Genomic DNA, 23596 nt, shown 5'->3' on the forward strand with positions numbered 1-23596 from the left:
CATTATACAGTACTAGCTTTTGGGAGAAATCATAGGAGTTGTACAAAAGACAAATAGTCCTTTTTCCCTTCTAGTTAGTTTAGCTTCCATAGAAAGCCAGGATTAGCCAGGCGCTGGTGGCTCATGCCTGTAATCCTAGCTACTCAGGAGGCTGAGATCTGAGGATCACGGTTCAAAGCCAGCCTGGGCAGGAGAGACCATGAGACTCCTGTCTCCAATAAACCACCAGAAAACTGGAAGTGGCGCTGTAGCTCAAGTGGTAGAGCGCTCGCCTTGAGCTAAAGAGCTGAGGGACAGCGCCCAGGCCCAGAGTTCAAGCCCCACGACCGACAAAAAAAAAAAAAGCTAGGATTTTAGGATCTGTTTATTGAGTGAAAACAGATCTTTGATATAATCCTAGTGAATTTCAGGAAATATTGCAGAAAAATGTACTGTTAGCAGAGGAAGGACTGGATCTCATTCTACTTTTTATTAGATGTGTTTTAGCTGAAACTTAAATCATTTCACCAGAATTTACTTGTGTTCTTCCCATTCACATAGGCCTTGTTTATGAAACTAGAGCTTAAGAGTCTGTTGTCATAAGAAAGAAAATATCTGAATTTATGAATCAGAGAAGCCCTGAGTTCAAGTTCTTTTTCCTGGCATTGTATAGATTGTTATTACCTGTATGTAAGTTTTCCTTATCATGACATCAGCACATGATGGTTTAAATCTAGAGTCATATGAAGAATTGAAACCAAAATTTCATTTTCTTTTCTAAAAAGAAAAAAAGGGACAGAAGTCTTACTATGTAAAGGACAGGCATGTGCCATCATATGCTGCTCATTTCCATTTTTTGGTAGATAATTCTGTTCATCCTTTTTTTTTTTTTTTTTGGTCCGGTCATGGGGCCTGAACTCTGGGCCTGGGCACTGTCCCTCAGCTCTTCAGCTCAAGGCTAGCGCTCTACCACTTGAGCCACAGCACCACTTCTGGCTTTTTTCTTTTTGCTTATATGGTGCTGAGGAATCGAACCTAGGGCCTTATGCATGCAAGGCAAGCGCTCTACCACTGAGCCACTTTCCCAGCCCTCTGTTCATCCTTTAACTCTATATTAGGCTGTGTCAGCAGTCAGCTCTACATGTAGAAATTTACATTTTAGAGAATTTAACTCAGATTGACGTTAGTAAATTTCTATCCTATGATGTGTCACTCTATTAATTGATTCTATAAACTGTCATTCCTAGTTATTGCTACACCAAGATCAAACAGTACAAAAAATAGCCTTGGATTGCATAATGACATATAGACATCCTCATATCCTCCCTTACAGGTAAGTTACCTAAAGCTAAAGGAATGTTTTATTTTGGGGGAAAGGATTAGTTTGCAAGTTCTCTGCCAATTGATCCACATCTGGAGTTCCTTGTAACTTTGTTATATAGAAGTCCCTCTAAAATGGTATCTTGAAGACCTGAAAATTTTTCTTCTAAGGTAATCATAGTGCTATTTACAGATACAAAATTAAAACTGGATGTGTATTTGTTGATAGTTGTTCTCAATTGAAAATGTAGGGGAAAAATGTTGTGAAAGTTACATAATTAATCATCATTTCTTAGGGAATCATAACTACTAAAAACTAAAGAAGCTTGTGTTTTCAAGTTCTTATAACCAACTAAGTTATAGATTAAATTCAATCTCTTCTAATTTATTTTACCTTTCGAAATTTGATAGTATTTTTGAGAGTTCTCCATTATGGCTTTTAGCCACATGTGAACTATTTACTATGTTATTTTAGTTGTACTTATTTTCTACATATATTACTCTTGCCTTTTTAAAAAGCACTATGGACCTGAATGCTGTTTTGTTCTGATTCGGTTTTAAAGGGAGAACTTACAAAGGCTGCTTGAAGACAGAAGCTTTAAAGAAGAGATAGTGCATTTCAGCATTTCAGAAGATAATTCTGTGGTGAAAACAGCCCACAGAGCAGATTTATTTCCAATTCTGATGAGGTATTAAAGCTGTTTAAAAAGTATTGTTTTTGCTTTGTTTTGATGTTTTATAAAAGTTAATCACAAACACAATTGTGCATATTGTATTAGTATTATGGTTCGTTCTTTTCAGTAGTTGTAATGAACTATATCATTTTGTGTTTTCTTTTGGTTGTTCTTTGTCTCCCCCGCCCCCCGCCCCCACCTCCTCCCGGATCGTGGGGCTAGACCTCTGGACCTGGGTGCTGTCTCTGAGCTCTTCAGCTCAAAGCTAGCATTCTACCACTTGAGCCAGAGCACCACTTCTGGTTTTCTGTTGGTTAATTGGAGATTAGAGTCTCATGGACTTTCCTGCCTGGGCTGGCTTTGAACCATGATCCTCAGATCTCAGCCGCCTGGCTAGGATTACAGGCATCAGCCACTGGCAGCTGGCTTGCACTTTTGACTTTGTTTTTTTTTTTTTGAGGGGTGGGGGAATCAAATTGTAATTTAGAATACTTTCTTCCTAACACGAAAGAAGGTCTTAACTGTAACATTATTTTAACAATACTAATACTACAATTTAAAAATGAAGTAACACAAAGATGATCTATAAATAATGCAAAGATTACATATAATGATGAAAGGAAAAAATGAAGCTCTTCCATAATGGGAGTTGGAAAGCTGGTGTAAATGTAACAGATCTTTGCTTGTTATCTAGCCTGGGACTGCTTAGTGCCTTCTCTAAGTGAATCAACTCTTTTAGATTCATTGAGTTTCCTTTCCCTTTGTGATAGGGACTAAATCAGATGGGCTCTGTCTGACTCCTCAGACTGCTCTGATCTCCTAAATCTGATTGATATCATTTATAGTCAGCATTAAGATGTGGACATATTTGAATGAATACTTGAATATATAAAATTATTTATCATGTATACTTACACATTACATATAATGTGAAAAATAAGACTATAAAGTAGATGTTGCCTCATTTAAACACTTACGAGAATATTCACTACTAACTTTGTCAAAACAGTTATAAGTCATAACAATACAAATGCCATAGTTTAAAAATCTCTGAAAGGCCAAACCAAGTGGCCCATAAAGTCCAGAGTAGATAAAAGTAAGCCACAAAAGGCTATCTGAATGTGTATACTTGAACAGTTTTAGAGATAATTAGAAACAGATTTTATGAAATATTTTACTATCTTTTCTCTTAGATCATAATATATTTTAAAATATGATTATACATAATGTAGATTGGCTGTAATTTATCTAAGCCTCCTTGGTTGATTATTTTGCCTATCTAGTTTTGGTTGTTACTTTGATTTTCCAAAATAGGTAATTTTATGTTAAATATTTGGGAATGTATTTGTGTGGGTGCTATCCCTAAACTTTTATGCTTTTTTTGTTTTTGTTTTTTAAATTAATAGAAGAATTGACTGTGTGTAGTCAAAATCGTAGTGTTTAGCTTTTGCCTTGCTATTGGATTTAAGAGTAACATAAAAGCAGTTGTTTTTAAAATCTGCTCATTCTTGGGGAGGTCCTCAAGACACCTTCAGAAAGTCCATGAGTCCACAAACTGTGGATTACTAACACTTTTTTTTTTTGCCAGTCTTGGGGCTTGAACTCAAGGTGTGGGCACTGTCCCTGAGCTTTTTTTGCTCAAGGCTAGCACTCTACCACTTGAGCCACAGTGCCACTTCTGGCCTTTTCTGTTTATGTGGTACTAGGGAATCAAACCCAGGGCTTCATGCATGATAGGCAAGCACTCTACCACTAAGCCACATTCCTACCCCAGACATTATCTTTTTCATTCTGTTTATATTTATGCTGGTGATGCAAAAACAATGCTAGGTAGAGCTCCAGGTAACTTAGCAAAAATCAGGGCAGTTGTTCAATGCCATATAATTGGAGTTTGTTTTTAAAGAAAGAAATAGTTCCACTAGATGCTCTTGGTGCATGCCTGAGGCCCTGGGTTCGATTCCTCAGCACCACATAAGCAAAAAGAAAAAAGCAGAAGTGGCACTGTGGCTCAACTGGTAGAGCGCTAGCCTTGAGCTGAAGAGCTGAGGGACAGCGCCCAGGCCCAGAGTTCAGGCCCCACGACCGGACCCAAAAAAAAAAGAACAGCCCTGTGTGGATGAGTAGAGCTGTCTGAGGTGTTTTTGTCACTGAACACCATTTGTGTGTGAAAGGATGGCTCGTGGCCTGGTGCTTTTCACTTTTCATAGTATAGTGTTTCACAGGCATTTTCTTGACCATGAAAGTGAGCTTGCCACTTCAAGGAGAACAAATTATAGCCTGTGTCTAGTTACCAAAATCTAGTTAAAGTAAAATTTAGGATTTGTGAAAGCTTTTATCTGTTCCAATAAAACATGGTAGTTTCCCAGTAACTTGTGAGTAAGGCCCAAGGGCAAACTCCACTACCACCAAAAAAACCAACAACAACGTTTTTGGTGAGGTAGTTGAATACTGATAATAAACAAAGTTTATAAGCCTCTAGCTGATCAGCATTTGATATTTCAGGATTATTTTTGGTGGTATTAGGGTTTAAACTTCTAGTTTTATTCTTTACTTTCTTTTTTTTTTTTTTTTTTTGCCAGTCCTAAGCTTGAACTCAGGGCCTTGGCTCTGCCCCTGATCCTCTCTGTGCTCAAGGCTAGCGCTCTACCACTTGAGTCACAAAGCCACTTCGGGCTTTTTCTGAGTAGTTTATTGGAGATAAAAGTCTCACATACTTTCCTGCCTGGGCTGACTTTGAATCATGATCCTCATATCTCAGCCTCCTGAGCAGCTAGGATTACAGGCATGGCCCTCAGTGCCCAGCTTTTCACTTTTTTTTTTAACTTCTATATTTTTGTTGTTAGTTTGATTAGACTTTCATTTGACTTGGCCAGTTGTGCTTGCTGGGGAGGTGTGCCATAACCCAGCCCCAGCATCTGAGTTATATGACCCAGTGTACCAATGCTTTCCAAGTAACTGACATGGTACAGCATCAATGTGAGGAAGAGAGAGCAAGACAGATTTCATCTTAACAGTGTAATAGAGTTTACAAAGATTGTTGATAAGAGTTTTGGATTCTACATTGCAGACAGCTATGAGTTTTTCATTAAAATATTAGTTATGTCAATACGTAGTAAGTTCATAATTGCTATTTTAAGGCTATATATCTTTTTTTTTGCTGTAGTAAGATTTGAACTCAGAGCCTCACATATGTTAGGCAGGTGCTCTACCACTTGAGCCACTCCACCAGTCAATATAATTGTTCTTTTAAGTGAATTTATAAAACAGTATTTAATTTTTTTTTCAATTTTAATTTCTAATACAGCTAAAAGATCAAGAGTTCAAGGCAAGCTTGGGTTTTATAGCAAGACCCTCCCTCAAAGGAAACAAAAAATAAAAATCATGTTTTGCCAGTCTTTGTACATATATGGTATTTCAGGCATCAGGAGGCAGAAGCCAGAGAGTTCAAGTTTGAGGCAAGCCTCAACTGCATAGCAAGAGTGTGTCACAAGGGGAGGGAAAAAACTATGTAAAATTTTAGTACTAAGTTAAGTCTAACATGTTAAAAATTAGATTCCTTTATTGGGTAATTTAGAATTTTATCAGTAATATATTTGAATTTTATTCAAATCATGTACTAAAATGACCATTTTTATTTACTGTGAGTCATTGGTTTTAATATATTTCATTAACTCTTCTTTGTTGCATTTCCTGCAACAATTGGTATTTGATTTCATTGTAAATTCACTTGTAAAACTATACGAGCACCATGGTTCCCAGTGATTATTGATCTACTCATGTTTATTTGTTCTTAGTTCTGTTTGCCTGTTTAACATGTGGCTTTCTCTGCCCAGTTGTCTAATTGAAATCTCTGATTTCCTTGTTTTCTTTTAGTTTTATTCGTCAACTTCCTTTTAACTTCTGTACTTTTGCTTTTAGTTTGATTAGACTTCCATTTGATTAGACTTCCACTTGACCTGCCAATTTCATTGCTTTTCTCATACACAAAGAAACATTTTCTTGCTGTTGTCTACTATTTTCTTTCTTCTAAGTATGTGTTCAATACCTAATTTCTCTTTTTAGTTTTCCTTGTTTTGAGCCTTTAAGTCTGTTGAGTTGAAATGGATTTAAACAGCTAGATATATTTTTAGAATTAAAGTGCAACCAATGTTCTTTTGACTTTTAGAATTTTGTATGGAAGAATGAAGAATAAGACTGGTAATAAAACACAAGGGAAATCTGCTTCAGGCACACGCATGGCCATTGTTCTGCGGTTCTTGGCAGGGACCCAACCCGAGGAGGTCCAGATATTCTTAGACCTGCTGTCTGAACCTGTGAAGCACTTCAAGAATGGTAGCTACCAATTTCTTTCCACTCCATGCAGTATGCATCTAATGTATGGGGCTGGGTTCCCGATACCAGCTGCCATCTACACAATGTACTACACATGAACTGTCTGTGGCTAGATTCCCCATATGTCCCAGAACGTTAGAAGTCATTTCAGTGTTATGTTATTCCTACCATCCTCAGTGATGGTCTTTTGGCTGAAGTGCAGTTCATGTTAAAGTTTGAATTAGTTGATCTCACATTTGTTTTTGTTTTTTTTTTTTGGGTCCGGTCGTGGGGCTTGAACTCTGGGCCTGGACGCTGTCCCTCAGCTCTTCAGCTCAAGGCTAGCACTCTACCACTTGAGCCACAGCGCCACTTCCGGCTTTTTTGTTTTTGCTTATGTGGTGCTGAGGAATCGAACTCAGGGCCTCAGGCATGCAAGGCAAGCGCTCTACCACTGAGCCACCTTCCCAGCCCCTTTATCTCACATTTGTGTCTAGGGATTATTAGCAATCTTCTGTCATAAGCTCTTGATTAGAAAATAGATGTTTTGTTGTTATTGTACAAGGGGCCATTTTTCAAATTAACTGAAAATTAACTGTGTACTGTTCTAAGAAATTGAAGTTCTACTCTAAAATTAATCTGTCTTGCCATTTATTCATTCATCTATTGAGTTAGAATTTGTTGAAAATCTCCTAAACCAGATACTTTGATAATTGGAACCTAAAATGTGGGTATTTATCACCTCTATCCTCAACCTCACAGTTGAGAAGTGGCTTGATTAATGATGCTCTGTGCTCTGTTCTCTGGGATGCAGGGTCAGCAAGTAATGTGCTTGATTCCTTGATTGTCTCTATTATACAAATGAGGAAACTGGGTTTAGAATGTTAATGGATGGTGGTAGAATTGGAATTTGAACCCAGTCTTTTCTGATTGCCCCCCAAAATACTTTGTTCCAGTCCCACAATTGCTTTGCCTTAGCTACACTTAGAATTTATATGTTGGGGGCTGGGAAGGTGGCTCAGTGGTAGAGCGCTTGCCTTGCATGCCTGAGGCCCTGGGTTCAATTCCTCAGCACCACATAAGCAGAAAAAAAAAAGCCAGAAGTGGCGCTGTAGCTCAAGTGGTAGAGTGCTAGCCTAGCCTTGAGCTGAAGAGCTGAGGGACAGCTCCCAGGCCCAGAGTTCAGTCCCCACGACCAGACCCCCCCCCCCCCCAAAAAAAAAGAATTTATTTGCTGGGTAGTTTTGTGGTTGTTTATTTTGTATTTTTTGTATGCTTTTAGATGAGCCGTTAAATAGGTTTTCGTTCAGAATGGTTTCCTTAGGTAAAAGGTTGTTTGTGAAGGCACAAGTTTTTACTGTTGATAGCCCCATTGTAAAAGGGTAGATATAAACGATTGTGTCGTAAGCAGACCATTTGAATGCATGGATCACTAAGTTTATAATCCGCATTTCAGATGGTTTATGTAAAGCTTAAATAATCTGAAACCAATATTGTAGCAACTGTTTATGAGGGACATTGTCTTATTTATTAACCAGGGACTACAAGAGCAATGGAACATTTGATTCTTAGCCTTTAAGGAGCTTATAATATATAGCAAGGCAGCTTTTATGCATCTGCTGGACTGAGCATAGCTCAGTGAAAGCTAAGCATAAGTAAAATGTATATCAGCTTGGTATAGTGGCACGCATCTGTAATGCCAGCTACCTAGAATGGCACAGACAGGAGGCTTGAAGTTTGAGTAAAGTTGAATAAAGTTTTGAATAAAAATAAAAAAATAAAATAAAAATTGAATAAAGTTTTGAAAACAAGCTGGACATGGTAGTACATGTCATTAATTCTAGCTACTCTGAAGGGGATGTAGAAAGGCCATAGTTAGTTCAAAGCCAACCCAAGCAAAGTTAGTGTGAGACTGTCTGAAAAACAAACTAAAAGCAGATGGATTGGGGTGTGGCTCAACTGTTATAGTATTTGGGCGTGAGACCTTGAGTTCAAGTCCCAGTACTACATAAATTAATGAATGAATGATGAATGAATAGCTCTTTTAATAACTCATATTCTCAGGAATAGTATTTTGGAAGAAAAAAATGAATGAATAGAAATTCAATTTAGAGACTTAGTTCTGTGATTTTTTTAATCCTCCTTTATTTAGTTTTCTCATCTGTAAAGAAGAAATATTAAAATCTGATTAAATTACTTGAATATGTAGTAAGAATCAAAAGGAGCTAATATATGACAAGTGTATTGTTGCCTATAAAACATAATAGCAATAGAAAATGTATTATTTAAGGAAATGGAAGCCATAGTTATACTTTTTTTTTTTCTTTCAGTTGGTTGTAGGGCTTGAACTCAGGGCCTGGGCACTGTCTCTGAGCTTCTTTATGCTCAAGGCTAGCATTCTACCATTTGAGCCACACAGTGTCACTTCTAGGTTTTGAGTGATTAATTGGAGATAACACGGGGACTTTTCTGCTGGGGCTGTCTTCAAACTGCGATCCTCAGATCTTCTGAGTAGCTAGGGTTACAGACGGGAGCTATCAGTTCCTGGCCAGCAATACTTTCATGTTAACCTTTCCCTCTATTACTAGGAGAGTGCCATTCTGCAGTCACTCAAGCTGTAGAAGATTTGGATTTGTCTAAAGTTCTTCCTTTGGGTCGTCAGCATGGCATCTTAAATAGTCTGGGAATCGTGTTGAAGAACATTAGTCATCTGATCAGTGCATACTTACCAAAGATTCTGCAGATACTACTCTGTATGACCGCCACTGTATCACACATCCTTGACCAACGAGAAAAGGTGAGACATTCACAGTAGATGCTCTCCCTAGTCTGAGAGTCTGGTCTACTTGAGAATTGAGTTGGAAGCTTAGTTACTAGCATGCCTCTAGGTTAAATCTCCTGCTTATATAATCCTTTAAAAATGTATCTGTGAAACATTCTTCTATATAGTAGATACCTTCATCTTATAAATATATATGACTAAAAATGTAAATTGCCTCAAGTGTATATTTCCAAAGGATATAAAATAGCTAGTGGTGGGGTATTCTCAGAAATTAAATTAGTGGGGGCTGGGAAGGTGGCTCAGTGGTAGAGTGTTTGCCTTGCATGCATGAGGCCCTGGGTTTGATTCCCCAGCACCACATAAGCAAAAAGAAAAAAAGCTGGAAATGTGCTGTGGCTCAAGTGATAGGGCGCTAGCCTTGAGCTGAAGAGCTGAGGGACAGCACCCAGGCCCAGAGTTCAAGCTCCACGACCGGACACCCCCCCCCCCCCCCAAAAAAAAAAAAAAAAGAAAAAAAATTAAATTAGTGGTGCTGGTGCTGGTGCTGGCGTTTCTTTGCTCTTTAATTCCAAGAGCTTTGAGATTTGTAGGCTTATTTCAGCTATCATTTCTCCATGATGTTGGAAAATGAAATGAGCATTGTTACCATCATTCTTGTTATTTTGACACAGAGTTTTTTGGAACTATAATTTAAGAATTTAAATATTTAAGAATTAAGTACTGACCTACAATCAGGGCACTGTTTCTCATAGGTAAGCAACAAGACCAGACAACTCAGCTGGTTGCTAAGAGGTGCTGTTTTCTGAATTGTGTTCAGAACATGCTTGTGTTCTGTTGAAGTAGGTATGTGGACAGAAGTGGATGCTCTCTTTGGAGTACAGACTATACATGATGTCTTCATAGTCTGAAGGCTTCTAGGAAAATGAGAGGAGCAGTAAAGATTTATTCAGATTTTGACTCTCAGTGAATGACAAATAAGTACAATTTTAAGCTGGCTAAAATTCATTTCATTTGATTAATGAATATTCCCGGTAAACTGCCTCTCATGATAAGTGAAAATTGATGGCCAAAACTTTAGGCTGCTTTTGAGGTGTACAGATGGATATAAATCTGCTTTTCATGAAATAACTAACCAGTGAAGACTCTCTGAGGTAGGAATATTCCAGTGTGTTCTAAGAAGAGTCAAGGTGGAGATGGCTGGAGTACAGTGAACACAAAGACAGATTATGTAGAACCTCATAGGTTAACGCAAGGGTGTGCATTTACTTCTAAATGTGAGAATGTACTTTGCCTCCTGGAAGACTGCTGAAAGACTTGAAGTACATAAAGACTGAGAGGTGTTTTAAAAATGCCATTTTGGTTGCTTTGGGCTCTGAAAGATTAAGAGGTGAGGCCAAAAAGAAATCTTAGAGGAGAAAAAAAAAATCTTTCTCTGGATTATATGGGAGATTACAGGCCAAAGAATCACGTGAGTTTGTTTATGCCTTATAGCCAGTAAATGTGATAGTCTAATAATAATGTTAAATTATGAAAGTTGAGGTTTTGTAAAACCTGTATAAGTCCTTTGGAATTTTTATTAACTTGGAAGAAGTTACTCAGTAATGTGCCTTGCTTCTAGGTCAACAATCAGTAACTTAGAGGATCATTTATGCAATTTCACAGTTCATTAGTTAGTGAGGTGTTAAGCTTGTTCACAGATATGATCTTGCTTTTTTTTTCCTTTCTTCCTTTTCTTCTTTTTTTAAAAATAAATTCAAGTAATTTTTTAAAGCATCATAATGAATCCACAGTAATTGTGCTTGATTGAGACAAGATTCTACATCTGAGTGTTTGAAATCAGTTACACATTTGCTTTTTGGTATCTTTCATATCCTTCAGGGTATTGACTGACATTGAACTGTGTTAGTGCTTTTGTAGGGTTTTATAAGCAGTGGAGAAACTTATAAATATATACCCAGACACACTAATTTCTAGAAATTGAAATCTAATTCATTTTCAGGTTCAACCATTGTGGAATAAACAGAAATCAGTAGGACATGCGGAAGGGTTGGGAGGTATGACTTGAAGTCATATTTGCTAACATTGTTTTGTTATTTGCTCCAGTGGATACAATACCATGTTTTTGTTTTGTTTTGTTTTGTCTGCTGGTCCTACTGCTCAAACTCTGATCCTAGGTGCTTTCCCTGAGCTCCATTTTGCTCAAGGATAACACTCTCCCAAATGGAGCCACATCTCCACTTCTGGTTTTTTCTGTGATTAATCTCACAGACTTTCCTACCCTGGGCTAGCTTTGAACCATGATCCTCAGATCTCAGCCTCCTGTGTAGCTACGATTACCAGAATGAGCCACCAATGCCTGACTAATCCCATAGGTTTTTTTGTTTTGTTTTGTTTTTTTGGGTCCGGTCGTGGGGCCTGAACTCTGGGCCTGGGCGCTGTCCCTCAGCTCTTCCTAGTGCTCTACCACTTGAGCCACAGCGCCACTTCTGGCTTTTTTCTTTTTGCTTATGTGGTGCTGAGGAATCGAACCCAGGGCCTCAGGAATGCAAGGCAAGCACTCTACCACTGAGCCACCTTCCCAGCCTTCCCATGGTTTTTGAGGGATACTTTTTATCTCTTACCAAACATGATTCAAAAGATAATGAAAATACTACCAGTAGAATTTAATTGGATTAGCATGACTTGTAACTATATCATATTCATGGTTTTTGCTTGTCATTTCCTCTGCCTATAACTTGCATAATGAGACAATTATCTAAAAGCAGATAGTGTGTGAAATATCGATTCCTCAGGCTTGTTCAGCAAATTAAGGGCAGTGTGTTCATATTCACTTCAATTTAGAATGTTTTGTATTCAAATACCTCTTGATTAGAGTATCAGTTTCATGATAAGTAACATTCTATTCATTTTATTCATGGTGTCTTGTAAGTACTTGAAATTCATTATTTGTGAGTAGCTGTTACTACCAAAGATCGTATGTAAAAATAGTCATTTATATATCCTGTGCTCATCCAGTATATTTAATCAAATGAAGAAAGCAATCAGAGGTTAATTCTTCCCATTTGTTTGATTTTTTTTTAACATTCTGTGTTTGGAAGAGATCTCTCTGAAGACCTTATCCCTCATCCCCTGACCTAAACTTCTTCATTCTTTAGTTTCTATGGAAATACTGCTTCTTCATAGTTTTGCTGTCCTTTCCAATTTTATGGAATCTCACCAATTATCTTTGCATTTTCTCTTTTGTTAAATAGGGTATTTGCATTCAGTAAGACTTTAAGTTGAGGATCAGGACTGTGGTGCCATTGGTGGAGACTCCATAATTCATTCCACCTTGAACCTGAACAAATTGTCTCTGTGTTTATGGTTTTATGTCTCATAGGGAAGGAGATTACAAGAGAAATAGCAGTATCTGTTGTTTTTTTAAAAAAAATTGCTATTGATTCAGACCTACTGCAGTTTTTGTGCTCTGAAAAGACAAATCTTTTTTTTTTTTTTTCCAAAATCGCCTTTCTGTTAGTATATATGTTGCTTCCCATGTTTCCTTAGTCTCCCCTTCTCTTATTACACCAAGTATTTATTATAGGCAAAGACCACAAATTCTTTACTTGCCTCCAGAATAGAATAATTTAAAACTATTAAAAAATGTAAAAGATAACATAATAAATCTACATATGAAAATAATAGGAAAATTTACTTTGATTTGCTATAAAGGCTTAATTTTTATTTTTCCTATTCGGAAGGCAGTTTTTTTGTTCCCCCAAAACCTGTTTTGATAAGAATGCTCTGTTCATAGGAAGAAGTGATTATTCTAAGAACAACTAATATTATTTTACTTTTGAAGTTGATCTGAATCAAAGCCAGTAGATTGGATCACATGATTTCTAGTTAGATTCAACATCTGAGCCTGAGTGCCTCTCTGAGAGTGAGGGACGAGAGAGAAAGTGCATTTTTTTTTTAAAATAGAAGATCTTTGTTTTGTTTTGCAGATACAGCTGAGGTTTATTAACCCATTAAAAAATTTAAGACGTCTTGGAATCAAAATGGTAACTGATATCTTTTTGGACTGGGAATCCCATCCATTCAAAACAGAAGAAATTGATGCTGTGTTTCACGGTGCAGTTTGGCCCCAGGTAAACCTTGATTTCTATGTTCTGCCTGGACACCTTTCAGTTCTTTTCCTTTTTTCTTTTTTCTTCGCTTTTTTTGGCTAGTCCTGGGATTTGAACTCAGGGCCTGGACACTGTCCCCGAGCTTGTTTTGCTTAAGGCTGACACTCTTACCACTTGAGCCACAGTGCCACTTCTGCCTTTTTCTGTTTATGTGGACTGAGGAATTGAGCCCAGGGCTTTATGCATGGTAGGCAAGCACTGTACCACTATGCCACATTCCAAACCACCTTTCACTTTTTATTACTCATTCACCAGTTTGTTTTACTAAGATAGGGGTGCCCAATTTTTTCTCTTACATTAGCTTTTCTTTATGTCTTCAAGTTTCTAGAATACATTTTATTTACTCCACTACTACAAGTAAAGATCAAGAGTTGCTTTCTTAATTATCTTGTCATATATACTCCAGGACTATTTGAATGTGCTTGTGAAAGTAAATATGATATAAATATGATATAACTTTCACAGCACCTAATAGTAACAGCATGTGGGGAAAGATGTGGGATACTTTGTTTTGCATTTCCTTGTTGGATTTCTGTGATTGCAAGCAGTTGTTGATAACTGGTTTAGTTATAGCTAAGAAGGTTACAGGAGAGGCTTGATTTTAGGAAAGGTTGCTAGCTGTATGAATTTTCAGTTTTTCTGAACATTTAAAAGTTAAAATACTGGCTTCCTTTAAAGAATCTAGAACTTCCCTTTCCTATCTTGGCCATTTCTGTGGTGACACTATTTTGCATCCTTCTGTCTTTTCCTCAGCCTGTCCTTTATGGGCAAGTCCTTTATTAGTTCCTTTGTCCTCTGTTGTGGTGCTTATTCCACTTGTTGATTGTATTTGGGTTTTTTTTCCCTGTAATTTTGTATATATTTTTACTTTATATTGTTTTCATTTTATTTACTAGATCTGCAGGCTTGGATCTGAGAGTCAGTATTCACCTACTCCTCTGCTGAAATTAATTAGTGTCTGGAGCAGAAATTCAAGGTATAACCTTTATTAATACCGCTAGATGATACAATATTTTTAGATTAATCTAACCAAAACTAGGCTAAAACACTAACTTAATTTATGGTCTTTCTATATAATGAATTACTTCTGGTTCAATTATAGAGGATGAGGCAGTTGAGGAAAAGGCACTGATTGATAGCAAAGTGTATGATGTCTAGGATACATGAGAATCTTTTTCTCTTTCTTTTTCTTTTTCTCCAGTCCTAGGGCTTGAACCAAGGGCCTGGACACTGTTCCTGAGCTTCTTTTTTCTCAAGGCTAGCACTCTACCATTTGAGAGCCACAGCACCAGTTATGGCTTTTGCTGCTTATGTGGTACTGAGGAATGGAACCCAGGGCTTCATGCATGCCAAGCAAGCACTCTGACGAAGCCACATTCCCAGCCCTGAAACTTTTTCTGAAAAGACATAAATTGTACAGATTTATGGAGTACTCTATGATATTCAATACATACGTACATACATACATACATACACTCAATAATGTTCAAATCAGGTTTGATTAGATGAATTCAAGAAAACAAAAACTCACCAAATAGAGTGATAATTTATTATCCATATTCAAGCCTTTCCTTAAGGTAAAAGAAGATGCTTTAAATAGTGAAGCCTAAACAAATAAGCTAGGACTGTCCCTGGATAGTCTTAGCTGTACTGGTTCTAATCACCATGTAGCTCAGATTGTGTCCTGAGCACTTTCTACCACTGTACAGCTCTGTCATCACATACTGACATAGCTGGACCCTCACTCTTCATAATATTTTAAGTGCTTGAGGAAAGATACCATTATCAATATGTCTTCCCCTACAGAGGGTTATTCCTCTTAATCCCCATGTAGTTACTATTCATTGCATGTTGAGTGAGTGACTGAAATTCCCAGTGTTTGCCATTTGTTAGATAAACATAATAAGACTTACTTCATTAATAGTAGACATGGCAATATGTGAGGTATTTTACTCAGAACTTGCCTATACTGGGGAGTGGGGGACGCGTGGGGAGGATTGGGTGGGAGGCAGGGGGAGTATGGGAAGGGATGGGAAGGGGAAACAAAGGAGGAGTCTACATAAGAAATGTACTCATTATCTTGCCCATGTAATGGTAACCCCTCTGTACAGTATTTTCACAATAAAAAAAAAAAAAAAGAACTTGCCTATACTAAGCACAGTCGTTTTGTCCTTTTTTGTTTGTTTTTTGGTCAGTTGTAGGGCTTGAACTCAGGTCTTAGGTGCTGTCCTTGAGCTCTTCTGCTTAAGGCTAGCTAGAACTTGGAGCCACAGCTCCACTTACAGTTTTTGAATGATACTGCAGATGAGTCTCATGGGATCTATTCTGCCCCAGGCTGGCTTTGAACTGTGATCCTCAGATCTCAGCCTCCTGAGTAGCTAAGATTACAGGAATGAGCCGCTAGTGCTTAACCTAAGCCCAGTATTTATTGGACAGAAAGATATATTAATATAACCTCTTAGGGGTTTTTCTTTCAGTGTGCTAGTGTGAACTATGTTAAAGAATTGACCATATTAATGAATTGATGAAGTCAGAATATCTGAAGATTTTGTTTGTTGGTTTGTCAGGGTGCTTGAACTCGGGGGCCTGGTCACTGTCCCTGAACTTTTTCACTCAAGGCTAGTGCTCTACGGCCACTTTGAGCCACAACTCCACTTCTGGTTTTCTGGTGGTTAACTAGAGTTAAGAGTCTCACAGGCTTTCCTGCCTGGGCTGGCTTTGGATTGGGATTTTCAGATCTCAGCCTTCTGAGTTGCTAAGAATATAGACGAAGCCACCAGTACCCGGCTAAATGTCTTTTGATTTTGATTTTTTACCTCATACTTACTAGGCAAGCAGTATACAACTTGAGCCATGCCTTCTCAATCCTTCTGCTTTTATTTTTATTTTTGAGATAGTCTTGCTAACTTTGCTTAGACATGTCTTGTACCTAAAATCTTCCTGCTCCTATCCAACCCCCAGTAGCTGGGATTACAGGCATACACCACCATACCTGGCTTAATTAATACTATCAATGTTTATTCTCACATATATGTTTGTTCAACTCAGTATGAAAAGTCTTATGAAACACGTTTTTACACATAAACATACTGAGGAAAAAAATGATTATTAATTTTTTTTCAGATATTTCCCTTTCCTGGCTAAACAGAAACCTGGGCACCCAGAATGTGATATCCTGACCAATGTATTTGCGATTCTCTCAGCAAAGAACCTCTCTGATGCCACAGCCAGAATTGTGATGGACATAGTTGATGACCTTCTTAACCTTCCAGATTTTGAGCCCACGGAAACAGTATCAAGCTTGCTGGTCACTGGATGTGTATACACCCACATCGCAGAAGATACAGATGGTGTGTATCCTGTACAGAGTAAATGGTACTTAGACCGCAGGAGTAGCAGTTCTTTCCCAGCACAGAAAAAGTAGAATTTGACTTGCTTGAGAAAGCTCTTAATAACCTACATCCAGTTTCTTCTGCCTGGAAGTTAATACTCACTAATAAAAACCTAAGTTTTCTTTTTTTTCTTCTAAGTTTTCTTTAATATAGAGGAAAGCAGATTATTTTCTGTTCAGAAAGTCTCAACTATCCTCTATGTAATCTTTTTTTAAAGTAAGTTTTTTTATTGTGAAAATACTGTACAGAGGGGTTACAATTACATGAGCAAGCTAATGAGTACATTTCTTATCAAGTATTGTTGCCTCCTCCTTTGTTTTTCCCCTACCATCCCTGCCCTCCCATCTCCATGACTACACCTGCCTCCCCCCCAAAAATTGTAAAGTTCATTTTTCAACATAGCATCTTGTACATCTCATTGTTGCAATGGGTCCACCTGTATCCCTATTTAAACAATTTGTTTTTTTTCCCTTCCCCTCTACAAATTATACCAACATCAAATACAGTGAAAACGGGTTATACCGTGGGGGAGGGAAATACAAAGCAACAAAAAAATCACCTTATAAATACGTTAGAAACAATAGCAAGAAAGAAAAAACCACTTGTGTCCTTATCTTGGGGATCATTTTACCTAACATCATCTTATCTGACCTTTTCTGCTTGTCTCAGACATATACTGGTTATTGCAAATAAGGGAAACCATGGGACCTATGTTTCTTTAGCCTGGCTTACTTCTCTTAATATAATTTTTTCCAAGTCTTTCCATTTCCTAACTAATGGGGCAGTGTCATTCTTTCTGGTGGAGGCATAGAATTCTACAGTGTATATATACCACATTTTCTTGATCCATTCATCTACTGAGGGACGTCTGGGTTGGTTCCATATCTTAGCTATGGTAAATAATGCTGCAATAAACATAGTTGTGCTGGTAGCTTTAGTATGGTCTTGTTTGTGATGATTTGGGTAAATGCCCAAAAGTGGGATTGCTGGGTCATAGGGGACCATGTAATCTTCTGAGTAAGAAAGTTACTTAATGTTTATGGTTGAAATTTAAATGTTTGTTAGTAGTTGAGTACTTTCATCAACAAGATACTGTATAATAATCCATTAAGAGGCTTTATTAAGCTGGGTGCCAGTGGCTCACGCCTGTAATCCTAGCTACTCAAGAGGCTGAGATAGGAGGATCATAGTTCAAACCCAGCCCAGGCAGGAAAGTCCATAAGACTCTTATGTCCAATTAACCAACAGAAAACCGGAAGTGAGGAAGTGACGCTGTGGCTTAAGTGGTAGAAGCTCTCCTTGAGCTGAAGAACTCAGGGACAGCGCCCAGGCCTAGAGTTCAAGCCCCATAACCAACAAAAAAAAAAGAGAGAGCTTATTAAAATCAAAATAATTACTGTGTTCCAGAGCCTATCACTGTAGGAGGAAGATTAATTCTACCTCACGTACCTGCAATTCTTCAGTATCTCAGCAAAAGCACAATAAGTGCAGAAAAGGTGAAGAAGAAAAAGAACAGGGCACAAGTCAGTAAGGAACTTGGCATTCTTTCAAAGTAAGTGACATATTGGTAATTGAAGGTAATAGTACCATACATGCTTTTAACTTTTAAGGAACTTTATCTTGCTTTCATTTTTTTTTCGCTTTTGGACAAATTAAAATAAATTTTAATAATGCTAATTCAGTCTCTGTAAAAGTGGGGGAGAGAGGGAAATATTCCAAAGTCTGGGAATGTAACTCAGTGGAAGAGCATGTGCTTAGCTTGTACAAAGCTCTAGGTTCAATCACCATCATCAAAAAAAAGTAAGATCTCAGTGTTTTAAATGTTTTCTCCTTTTAAGTTGATAGTAATTGTTTTTCTGCTGCTATAATTGCCAGAAACCTTTTATGACATCTGCATTTATTTATTTATCTTAAAAGACAACAGACTTCAAAGACCTAATTAGACTTGGTAGGTTTGTTTATTTAGCCTTTGCATATTTTAATTGAGCCTTTGAGTTTTGTGAGATCATATCCTTTTGTTTTTGTCCTTTAGTTTAATTGATAAAAATAATTAACTTGAAAGGACAGATTTTTTGTTTTTTTGTTTTTTTTTTTTTGAGAGTTGAGATCTTGGAAGGCTTTTAAAGGAGTCTGCTTGGTCATAGAACTAGCAATGTATAACTGATTTTTGTAAGGGCAAGGCTAGAAAACCCTAGTGAAAAAGTGATTCTATCTCAAGTTTTAATTTGATGTGTACTAGGTTTAATTGTTAAAGTTTACTTTTTATGTTACTTTCAACTACATCCAAAGAAAGCCACATTAGACTCTTCTGGAAAATTCTTTGAAGTGTTGTATTTCTAAGTTATGTACAATTGTAAATCATGATAAACACTTTCACTAAATTCATCTCACAATGCAGTGGTGGCAAGGTGACAATGTTATATCTTTGCAAAATAAGAAGTCACAAATCGCCAGAGTATAGCACTGTTAAACTGTCTATAGTATTAGTAGCTATGAGTTTGAGGCTGGAGAAAATTAAGAAAGGGCCCTGTTTACATACTTGAAAGCCACCTTTGTATTGCAATCTTAAAATTGTGTCATTTTACAATCACCAATGTTTTTCTACAGTTTTTCTTCTTAGGAAAACATTCTTAATTTTTGCATCTTCCTGTTTGTTTCCTTCTGTAGGATCAGCAAGTTTATGAAAGACAAAGAACAGAGTTCTCTGCTTATTACACTTCTCCTCCCATTCCTCCATCGTGGCAATATTGCTCAGGTACAGACTCAAAAACCATTTACTTTTACGTTATCGTAGAAGAACTTTTATCACTAGGTTCATTCGTCAGGAAAAGTTTTATTAGTGAATTTTCTCATACCTTTGTCTCAAAAGAATTTAAGACTACACAGATATAAAAAAATTTGAACTAGATGGAAAAAATTGGGACAGAAATAGAATGAGACTAGGTAAGAAAGTAGAGACATCATCTTCTACAAGAACAATTCAGATGTTAGTCTCTTCATTGTCCTTTGTTTTGCTTCACATTTCAGGATTTGGTTTTTTTCTCTTGATAGTAAATGAACCCCAAGAAATACATTGTATACTTAAAAATTTGTATCACAGTTGCAAAACTAAGTGAAAATCTGGCTGTACACATTCAGACATAGCTAAGAGTCCTTGATAGGATTTTTAGTCCCAGTTAAGAGTCTTACAGCTGGAGCCGGGTGCTGGTGGCTCACGCCTGTAATCCTAGCTACTCAGGAGGCTGAGATCTGAGGATCAAGGTTCAAAGCCAGCCCAGGCAGGAGAGACTGCGAGACTCCTATCTCCAATAAAACCACCAGAAAACCGGAAGTAGCTCTGTAGCTCAAGTGGTAGAACGCTCTCCTTGAGCTGAAGAGCTGAGGGACAGCACCCAGGCCCAGAGTTCAAGCCCCATGACCGACCAAAAAAAAAAAAAAAAAAAGAGTCTTACAGCTGGGTGCTGGTGGCTCATGCCTGTGTAATCCTAGCTACTCAGGAGGCTGAGATCTGAGGATCAAAACCAGCCTGGGCAGGAAAGTCTGTGAAACTCTTTATCTCCAACAACCCACCAGAAAGTGGAGCTGTGGCTCAAGTGGTAGAGCGCTAGCCTTGAGCTGAAGAGCTCAGGGACAGAGCCCAGGCCCAGAGTTGAAGCCCCACAACCAATCCTTCCCCCCCACCCCCCCCCCAAAAAAAAAGAGTCCTACAGTAGCTCAGACTTGTATATAAGTCATCAGAAGACTGCTGAGCATCTTCTATTCAGAGTGACTCAGATTTTAGGACCACAAATCTGTGGGTCATGAGAGGGATTTATTTATTTTCATTAGCTCTTGCAGGAGGCTTAGGTTGAGGGTCATGGTTCAAAGCCAGCCGGACAAAAAAGTCCCTGAGAATCTTAAGATTTTTTTTTTCTTTGCCAGTCCTAAGATTTGACTCATGCTATTAGCATTGAAGAAAGAAACTATTAGAAACATTATTGTGCTTTTCATCTTTAGTTAAAATCTAGAAGCTTTTGGGGGATGGGAAGTTTCAGTCAGTCTTAGCCTTAACTAATTACTTCCAGTGGTATAATAATATAATAATTGAGCAGTTTTGTAAAGTACTGAAGTATAATTTCTCATCACTGTCTTTCAGGATACAGAGGTTGATATTCTGGTGACGGTGCAAAACCTGTTACAACACTGTCAAGACCCTACAAGCTTCCTCAAGCCTCTGGCCAAACTCTTTTCAGTTATTAAGAACAAATTGTCAAGACAGTTGCTCTGTACAGTTTTCCAGGTAGGGAATGTGTATTATCACCTCAACTTACTCTTTCAGAGGTAATTATGACACCTAAAGCATTAGAGTAGCCTTATTTGTACTAGTATGTATGATTTTACATGAATTTGAGTGAATATAGGGAACTGATGGGAAGAGTTTGGAAAAGAAGGTATAACTCACTAATACATTGTTTTTCACTTTTAGAGTCTTTCTGATTTTGAAAGTGGACTAAAATATATTACTGATATTGTCAAGGTAAGAAAGAAACTTTATTTCTCCTTGGCTTAAAAAATATCAGTGTGTTGTACTTAGGATCTATGCTTCATTTATGTGATTTCAATATCATGTCTTATAGCTTAATGCCTTTGACCAAAGACATCTTGATGATATCAACTTTGATGTTCGCTTCTCAGCATTCCAAACAATTACCTCTTACATAAAGGAAATGCAAGCCGTGGATTTTAACTACCTAATTCCAGTTATGCATAATTGTTTCTATAATATGGAGGTAAGTTTTAATAGCAAGAATTTATTTCTTTTAAGAATTTATTTTTTTTATTACTTTGATAATACAACTACCTACCTAATTTAATTATTGAGAGGGGGAACAAATGTTTTTAAGATAAAATTTCTTTTAGATTAAAAATTTTTAGTCTAGAAGAGCTAGCTTATTTCTATACTCATTATGTGAAAGACAGACATTTCAATAAACAAGTGTAGCACATTCCCATAATTCTACTTTCTATGCAGTGAAAGCAGGAGAGTCTGAGTTTGAGGCCAGACAGAAAAGAAAGTAATTAATGTTTACTAAGTTTGAGGGAGATGTGATGGTGGCTTACACTTAGAATTGATGAAATTTGCTCAATTCAATTAAATCCAAAAATGAGTAAATTAAGCCCATAATTGTTGTTCACCAAATAGTATCATCAGTCATCTTTGTGGCATTCTATTTGGTATTAAGAATTATACAAAGCTGGGAGGCAGTGGCTACCTGTAATCCTAGCTACTCAAAAGGCTGAGATCTAAGAATCATAGTTCAAAGCCAGCCAGGGCAGAAAAGTCCATGAGACACTTATCTTCAATAAACCACTAGAAAACCGGAAGTGGTGCTGTGGCTCAAGCTGTAGAGTGCTTGCCTTGAGCTGAAGAGCGCAGGGCCCAAGCCCCAGAGTTCAAACCCCACGACCGACAAAAAAAAAAAAAGATACAGTAGCAAGCCCCAGAGTTCAAACCCCAGGACCGACAAAAAAAAAAGATACAGTAGCTGGGTGCCTGTGGCTCATGCCTGTAATCCTATAGCTATTTAGGAGGCTGAGATCTGAGGATCAAAGGCTGGTTCAAAAGCCAGTCTGGGCAGGAAATCCACAAGATTCTTAGCTCCAATTAGCCACCAGAAAAATCTAAAGTGGCACTGTGGCTCAAAGTGGTAGAGCACTAGCCTTGAGCAAAAGAGCTCAGGGACAAAGACCAGGCCATGAGTTCAAACCCCAATGATGGACCCCCCCAAAAAAAAAATCCTCATTTATGACTCATTTTCATATGTTATATTAAATTTCAACACAAGAATTCTAAGTCACTGCCTAGTTGATATGTTGGGTGTATGTTCTCTGTGCTCACGGTCTGTCCCTTAAACTGAAACACTCCACCAGCTTTGTCATTTCCACTATGACCTGTGACTTTAGTGAACCTCTCATTCTGCTTACTTTGTGGAGTAAAGCCAAATTAAAACAATGCTTCAAAATACTTTGTGAAATTAAGCGATAGTTCTCCATAAGCATGATACTTGTTTTTGTTTTTTATTTTTATTTTTTGTCGGTCGTGGGGCTTGACCTCTGGGCCTGAGCGCTGTCCCTCAGCTCTTTAGCTCAAAGCGAGCACTCTACACTTGAGCTCCAGTGCCACTTCCTCCATAAGCATGATATTTGAAAATAATTTCTTTCCTCCTGCCCTTGCGTCTGATTCTTCATAAGATAGGCAGTATTCGGGGATTCATGAGCCCTTTCTAATAGGGATTTTTCACAGAGCACTGATAAAATTTTACTTTCTTGGGAAATATTCCATATTTTATGTAGTTATTACACAGTATGTCTTGATTCTGTTTCTTATTTTCAGTTAGGAGATATGTCTTTAAGTGATAATGCCAGCATGTGCTTGATGAGTATCATCAAAAAACTAGCTGCCTTGAATGTCACAGAGAAAGAATACAGAGAAATCATTCACCGATCCCTCCTGGAGAAACTGAGGAAAGGGTTGAAGAGTCAGACAGAGGTATTACAACTTTAATCTTTCGTGGTTTCATTTGTTTTTTTCCATTCTGCTAGGTTTAATATATTGAACTAAAATATTTGATTGTAGCCTCGTGTCTATAATCCTAGCTATTCAGGAGGCTGAGATCTGAGGATCTTGAAGCCAGCCCAGGCAAGAAAGTCTGTGAGACTCTTACCTCCAATTAACCATCAAAAATCCAAAAGTGGAGCTGTTGTTCAACTGGTAGCCTTGAGCAGGGAAGCTCAGGGATAGGCTCTGTGCCTTGAGTTCAAGTCCCAGTAAAATAATTAAATAAGTAAGTTAAATAATTAAAATACTGTATTGTGTAAATGGTCACCAAAGTGATAGAAAAGAGAATATCCACTTTTGACTTTATGTAGCTGTTTGTTTTTTATAATGAAAATGTTAATTTGTAATGGCTTTTATTGTTTCATATATTA

The 23596-nt window shown here is 37.6% G+C and overlaps 1 protein-coding gene across 1 annotated transcript in view; it reads left to right on the forward strand.

The window, feature by feature from the left end:
- Positions 1 to 23596, forward strand: part of Utp20 (UTP20 small subunit processome component) — a 97262-nt gene that overhangs the window by 39014 nt on the left and 34652 nt on the right. Inside the window, exons 24-36 of the mRNA XM_042693150.1 lie at positions 1227 to 1312; positions 1863 to 1988; positions 6139 to 6305; positions 8873 to 9081; positions 13053 to 13196; positions 14132 to 14211; positions 16359 to 16585; positions 18035 to 18179; positions 19295 to 19382; positions 20763 to 20906; positions 21093 to 21143; positions 21244 to 21396; positions 23001 to 23156. Of these exons, the coding sequence (XP_042549084.1) occupies positions 1227 to 1312; positions 1863 to 1988; positions 6139 to 6305; positions 8873 to 9081; positions 13053 to 13196; positions 14132 to 14211; positions 16359 to 16585; positions 18035 to 18179; positions 19295 to 19382; positions 20763 to 20906; positions 21093 to 21143; positions 21244 to 21396; positions 23001 to 23156 (1776 nt within the window). The remainder of the gene's footprint in view (positions 1 to 1226; positions 1313 to 1862; positions 1989 to 6138; positions 6306 to 8872; positions 9082 to 13052; positions 13197 to 14131; positions 14212 to 16358; positions 16586 to 18034; positions 18180 to 19294; positions 19383 to 20762; positions 20907 to 21092; positions 21144 to 21243; positions 21397 to 23000; positions 23157 to 23596) is intronic.

Source organism: Dipodomys spectabilis, unplaced genomic scaffold, assembly GCF_019054845.1.
Source record: "Dipodomys spectabilis isolate Male_0828 unplaced genomic scaffold, ASM1905484v1 ptg000163l, whole genome shotgun sequence".
In the NCBI taxonomy this organism is placed as follows: Eukaryota; Metazoa; Chordata; class Mammalia; order Rodentia; family Heteromyidae; genus Dipodomys; species Dipodomys spectabilis.